At 40.6% G+C, this 6,827-nt stretch overlaps 1 protein-coding gene across 1 annotated transcript in view; it reads right to left on the bottom strand.

Annotated features, from left to right (window-relative positions):
* The window catches only part of cpsf1 (cleavage and polyadenylation specific factor 1), a gene marked incomplete at its 3' end in the record, with an annotated part of 26,844 nt that overhangs the window by 7,151 nt on the left and 12,866 nt on the right, over positions 1-6,827 (bottom strand). Inside the window, 6 exon segments of the mRNA XM_014027789.1 lie at positions 1,925-2,077; positions 2,162-2,305; positions 2,386-2,475; positions 2,571-2,777; positions 4,761-4,941; positions 5,031-5,170. Coding sequence (XP_013883243.1) covers positions 1,925-2,077; positions 2,162-2,305; positions 2,386-2,475; positions 2,571-2,777; positions 4,761-4,941; positions 5,031-5,170 — 915 coding nt within the window.

The following is a 6,827-nucleotide window of genomic DNA, read 5'->3' as shown; positions in this document are numbered from 1 at the left end:
CAGATGAATGTGACATGAGCGTTCACACTGCAGTCACTTTGAAAACATCAGATATATATCCGATTTTAAACCACATACTGAAACGGCCTGGGTAGGATTTGAAAAAATCGGATTTGTCTCGTTCAGACTATCATTAAAAAATCGGATACGAGTCAGATGGGTCAAAAAAATCGGATTTGGGTCTGATTTGCCTGCAGTGTGAACGTAGCCTCAGAAACATCCCTAAAAGATCAAATCAAATCTTTAATTCAGTTACATCTCATTATCAGTTCACTCCTTGCTTAACAATAAATGAATATGAACTAGATTTATTCACAGTTCACATATTAAATCCAGTCCAGTCCAGTCCCAGTCCATCCACCCCAGGCATGAAGCTGTGGCTGAACTGGAGAGCTCCTTCAGCGACAGACTGCTGCATCTGAGGTGCACAAAGGAGCGTTATCGCAGATCCTTCCTCCCTGCAGCTGTCAGACTCTATAACCAGCACCGCGCCCAAAAATCACAATAAGTGTTTACACACCTACGGAAGAGCATTGCATTCACCAAACAAAAAAAATTGACTCCTGGTCTCATATTTACAAGATCAGGATCTCATAATTATGAGATCTTATCTCATAATTACAAGAAAAGATCTCATAATCATGAGATAAGATGTCATAATTATGAGATCCTGATCTCCTGTGGATTTTGTGCAGGTATCGGTCCTGGACACTGTGTGTAATGCTGAACGCACGAGTGCCCAGAACAAGCTGTATGTTTATTCACCAGAGTTGTGACCTGCAGGGTTGAAAAAGGAGGAAATGTGTGCTCTTTGTGTACATACAGGAAATCATTTAAGCATTTCAGAGGCATTAGCTACTTATAGCCATAGCATCTCGTACTGCAGGAAGAGAGTGACTTCCAGTATGTCAGAGTGGGCTTTTTGCTTGAACAACCGCAGGGAAAGATACCTGCGTAATGTCGACATACTTATCATCCATACAGCATCATACTCTGTGATGTTTTGTTAGGACTGTGTTGAATCGGACTCTTATTTTGAAATATTCATTCGCTGAAACCAGAAGTACCACTACCAGCTAAATGACGGTGTTGTTTGTGTCGTATGTGCCGAAGCTGAATTAAACAGAACTCTCTTAGACTGGTGTGCAGATGGATTTATTAATAAACCTGCAGACACAACACCATCCACATTAAGTAAACTCAATTTTTCCCAATATTTCATACCCAAGAGGAAATAAAACGCATATGAAATGTGATAGTACTGTCATTGTTCACTTTTCCTGCAATGTAGATCTGCTGAACTTACCTCGTAATTATGACATTTTTTTCTCGTAATAATGAGATCAAGATCTCGTAATTATGAGATCAGGAGTCTTTTTTTTTTAATTTGGTGAATGCAATGCTCTTCCGTACACACCGCTGCCCGCACAATCATTTGTACTATTATTCATTGTCATTACTAATCTGAACAATCATTTGCACTACAACTCATTTAGGTTACTAATCAAAGCTATCATTTGCTCTGTTATTACAAATTCTAAACTTTAAAATAACATTTCTGCTGTAATTGCACATCTGTGTTTCTTGCCTGCACTGTCATACTTACAGTTAATAATCTGTTGGAATTGTTTTGCACTGAAAATAGAAAAATTCTAATTTCTAATGTCAAATACTGATAGGTAAATACAGTCTCTAAAACAAAGCATATCTTTTTTTATTCTTGCACAATCTTTTAGATTATATTTATTTTTTATTAGTAGTAGTATCATTGCTATAGTTAGTGGTAATTTTATTTTTTGTTCATTTTTCTATAGTTTGTAAACTAGTGTGTGAACCTCTGTACTGATGCTGCTGTGACACCTGAATTTCCCCTCAGTGGGACAATAAAGGCTTTTTGTATTCTTCTTCTATTCCCATTCTGTACCTGCTTGTTGAAGTAGAGGAAGCCTTTGGGACAGTTGATGTTGTGGAAGGGAGAGAAGGAGTCGATGGGTCCGTCGATGGTCATGGGATGAAGCCTCAGGGCTCCTCGCGAGGTGACGAGCATCCAGTGAGGGGACGGGCCGCAGATAAACACCTGAACCAACGAGGACGCAGGAAATGTAAGAGCAGCGCTGCTTCTGGAGGAAACCTCTACATGTTTGTGAAACAGCTTTCATACCCCCGAGTAGCCGGAGATGTCCTCGAAGTATCTGAACCTGGCGATCCTGCTTTTCACTGCTGAAGCCTCCTCAGCACCACCTTCAGCCTTCTTCTCCCTCTTAGGCTTGGACTTCTTCTCTCTGAAGTTAATGTTGTGGTGAACCTGTTCGGAAAAGAGAACCGCCGTTAAATCGGATTTCATCAGAAGCTGATTGGCTCCTGTCCGTCTCCCGTGACTCGTACTTTTTTGAAGCGGACTTTCAGGTTGTTTTGTGGCTGCTGTTGATCGTAAGGGAACGCCTCGTAGATCAGAAGCTCGTTCTCTACGTAGACCTTAAAAACAAGAAATACAAAAGGACAAAACAGGTTTCCCGGATGAGATTCCAGTCGAGACGGAACGAACTCAAAGTAAAAAAAAAAATCCTCACCAGTAAATACGGCCTGCTGCAGTTGTTGCCCAGAGAAACCAAAGCTACCTCTTTGATTAAAGGAAACTCTCCTTGTCGGGTGATTTCTTCTTTCTTCCCGTCTCCTTGAGTTGCTGATTGGCCAGAAGAACTGTCCACCAGAACTCGCTGTCCTACAGGAAAGTTTTTCACCAGGAAGACCAGTCGCCACTCAGACAGCTGATAAATCTGTTGATTAAGGACAGCGATCAGCTGCAATTTATCATATTCAGCTCTGTTTTGTACACGTGAAAAGTAAAAACATCTGTTTGGCACTGGTGGAACCAATCAGCAACTTACCAAAATAAAAGTAGATATTTAAACAGAGGCATAGGTATACATTTTAATAAAGTTTTATAGAGATGGATACTGAGCACCAGTCTTAAATTAATGCACTAATAAATATTCAACACTGGATTTTTTTACATTTACATAAAAAGTAATTATTCAACTCCTCAGAAATGGTTCTTAAAATAAATCAACATCCAATCCAAGGAGCAGAATGAGTGCTTTAAACTTCCAGTTGTTGCCCTCAACAGGCTAAAACACTTATAACGGTTAAATAAAACAAGGCTAAGGAAAATTCTGGACACCGAACCGTTGCAGCAACTTGATTAATCTCTTTTTGAGCTGTCCTGTTGAAGATCAGCTGATGTTTGAGAAACCCAGTTTGGTCCAAGCTTCAGCTGCCGGGCAGATGGACTCACGTTTGACTCTTTGGTCTACAGAGTTCACGATCGACTCGATGGCTGAAAGGAGCCCAAACAATCAGCCCTCCACCACCGTGCTGGCAGCTGGTTTAACACAGAAGTGTCCAATCCTGGTCCTCAAGAGTCGCCATCCTGCGTGTTTTACTTGTTTCCTGCTCCAACACACCTGATTCAGTGACCTAATTACCCTTCAAGTTCTACAGAAACATGTTAAACACCTATTCATTCAAATCAGGTGTGCTGGAGCAGAGAAAGCTCAAAAACTTTAGGTTACTAGTGTTATGGTTGGGTTAAAAAATCAATTTCATCTATCTTGGATCGATTTCATTTAAATTTGGGAAAAATGATTAGGGCATGAGATTGATTCTCCCCCATGACATCTTGTGTCTCTCCTGGCTTGCTGTATGTTTACATCCAGTTGACGTTCAGTGCTAACGTTAGCTTCTGATAAGTTGTCTGAGGAGCAGGTTTTGTGATGACATGTTCCGTTCGGTTTTACAGAAACACAGTCAGACATCTCTGTTCTGGTCTCATCACAGTTCCAGACGTCTTAAAGCTAGCTTCTCCTGGAAAACGAGCCACCTTTTTTAATTAACTTTAATTTCATGAGCTTTAAAGATCTGTTGAATCTGAGTTAGGGTTGGGTTGTTCTGTCCTTTGGACGGTGGGGTGAATTTGCAGAGATGTTCAGTCCTTGGAAGATTGGCAGGTGTCCTAAATGTTTTCCGCCTGGGAATATTATTTATCTTAGTGGAAGGATGAACTCCAAATTGTTTAGCAATGGCTGTTAGCCAATCCCAAAATCAATTTTAAATAAATAAATAAATAAAGCAAATCCAATCAGTCTCCATTTTGTAACTATGTGGGAAGTCCTGACGTCCCCACGCAGCCGGTTCTGAGCGTATGCAAGTGCAGAACGCACCGAAACAAAGAGGAAACTGCAAAAATAAAGAAAAGATAGATTCAACCGGCCCTGTCTTCTTTGAAGGAAAAGATTTGGGCTCATTTTGGTTTTTACCGAATGAGTTTGATATGAGTTTGATATGAGCTTTATTGTGTGCAAGGTTTGCAAAATGAAGAGGAAGCACTTGGGGAACACGACAAATTGGCTCACTTTATCAGTTTTTAATAAAAAAATCAATTTTGAATTAAATCGAATTGTGAGATAGTGAAAGATTCCCACACTTAACTACAAAGTATGGACCTTGAGAGGTTGAAGAGGTCTGCACGCTCAGGTTTTCTTGGTTTTTTTTGCCTTTTTTGTTTGTTCCACAAAAACAAACCAAAAAAAAAAAAAACTTAAAAAAGTAGCAGTTATGTTATGTAAATAAAAAAGGCACAAATTCCCCAAAAACCTCCTTTTAAATCCCAGCTTTAAGTGCAGAGAGAATGTGAAAGTTAATACTTTTGTGGCCCACTGTAAAACCTTATTTTCCTTACTAAAACATATATAGTCAGTTACCTCCATCACTCCATTCTCCCTGATAATCACACACCAGTGGGAGGGTTCTGCTTTGCCCGGGCCTCCCTCACTCGCAGTGGCAGCTGGCGCCGCAGAGCTGCGGGAGGCTTCCTCTTTTGTAGACGTAGTGCTGACGCTGGAGTCTCCGTACAGCATTTCCTCCTCATCGTCAACAGTGTTGCTGCACAAACACAATTACAACACCTGCTCCGTCATTCCGTCTGTGTTGCTGACTGAGGGTATTAAATAGGAGGCGATGCGAGCTCCCACCTGATCTCCTGGTAGACCGTCTCCGCCTCTGACTGACTCCTGCCGATGGCGTCGTCTTTGCCGGAGCAGCTCACTTTGTTTTCTGTCGTGAACATTCCGCTTACGTCTCGGTACGCACACAGCGCGATCACACGTGATTGCTGTTGAATAATTTTTTTAATAAGTATTTAGTTCAAACAATAATTTACAGTCTTGACTGAAAATGCTGCAGTTCAGCCAGCAGGGGGCGTGTCTGTGGAGTGGAAACAAGGAGGTTCTATAGAACAGCTGGAGTGCTCAGAAATCAGGTGACCGTGTGATCGGCTGGAGAAGCTAACGGCTAAACGGTCAAGAGTCTGGATTTCCCATTACTGTACATGTTGACAACAGAGCAGAAAAAAAGGACCGACGATGTAGAAATCATTAAAACTATTAATAATAATATTAACCAAATTATTACTCATATTTTACAGTTTATATAAACTATCTAATGTTTTAAATAATGCCAGAAAAGCTGTTTGTGTTATGGATTTATTAACAGAAGATAAACAGGAAAACGTCTCATTTTACAACACAAGTCAGCAGATTTGATCTTATTTAGCTCAATGTGATCTGAGCAGAACATAATGTAACAGTTTAAAATTAAAATAATCTTATAAAGTCCATGTAATCACTGTTATTTATTGAACTGGTTAGCAGATATTAGCTTGTGGAGCATATATACAGAGTTTAGCTCTGTTGAATCATGTTACAATTTAACACAAACTATTAAATATTACTTTGCCCTCTAATTAGATTTACAGAGTGTAATCCCTAACCCCTTGCCGCCAGCGGCTTTTCCGGATTGCGTCACTCAGGGGTCTTTGGGTCGGGGTCTGAGGTTAACATAAGGGATCAGGATTAATGGTTAGTTTGAGATACTGGGGTCAGGGATAGGCTGTATATAGCTAATTTAGGTTAAATTTACGGTCTGGGGTGTTAATTCTCGCAAATTCTCTACATTTTAAAAATGGTTAATATGAGGGATCAGGGTTAATGTTTAATTTTAGGGTCTGTGGTCAGGGATAGGCTGTATAAGGCTAATAGAAGTTAAATTTACAGTCTGGGATGGTTTGTTTCGCACATTTCATACTCTTGTAATAAAATATGACAATGCGCTCTTCCTCCTCCGCCTCATCTCGTAAAGAACGGACCCGCGGGGGCTACCTGGTGGGTCCAAAAGTGGACACAGACGGCTACCTGACCAAGCGTCAATATGTTGATGCGGGAGGCATGAGAATGCTTTGCCATTTCTGCTCCTCCGTGCTGTCACAGATGCTACCAGTATGGGTGGGGCCTAGTCTAGTGCTCTTATTCAAGTCTATGCCTTATAGTTATTTGCCAAATGGCCGCAGTCTAGTGCGATATTTACTATTGATATCTGAGTGACAGATCATCATAAATGACCAGACCACTTCTTTGAGTATTGAACATTTTAAAAAGCACTGAGCACAGAGACTAAAAACAGAAACACACACAGGTTTGTTTTTATATCCCCATGGGACCGTGGATTGACTTCCATTCACCTTTTTTTGGTAATTTTATATCCTAATTCTGACCATTTACTCAAAAATTAACCTCAAAGCCTCCGGGCTTTGGTCCCCACAAGGCTGCCTTTTTCTGGAAAATGATTCCCATGATGTAGCAAAAACGTAGCCCCCCCCCCCCCCACACACACACACACACAAACAGAGAGAAGACCTCTTCCTTTTGGTTTTCTTTGATATGAAACAAAAGCTTTTGTGACTTTCTTGAAGTTGTTGGTGTTAAACAACTTGT

This window comes from Austrofundulus limnaeus, unplaced genomic scaffold (genome assembly GCF_001266775.1).
Source record: "Austrofundulus limnaeus strain Quisiro unplaced genomic scaffold, Austrofundulus_limnaeus-1.0 Scaffold683, whole genome shotgun sequence".
Lineage (NCBI taxonomy): Eukaryota > Metazoa > Chordata > Actinopteri > Cyprinodontiformes > Rivulidae > Austrofundulus > Austrofundulus limnaeus.
Note: the sequence above shows the minus strand (reverse complement) of the source record. Positions and strands in the feature narration are given on the sequence as shown.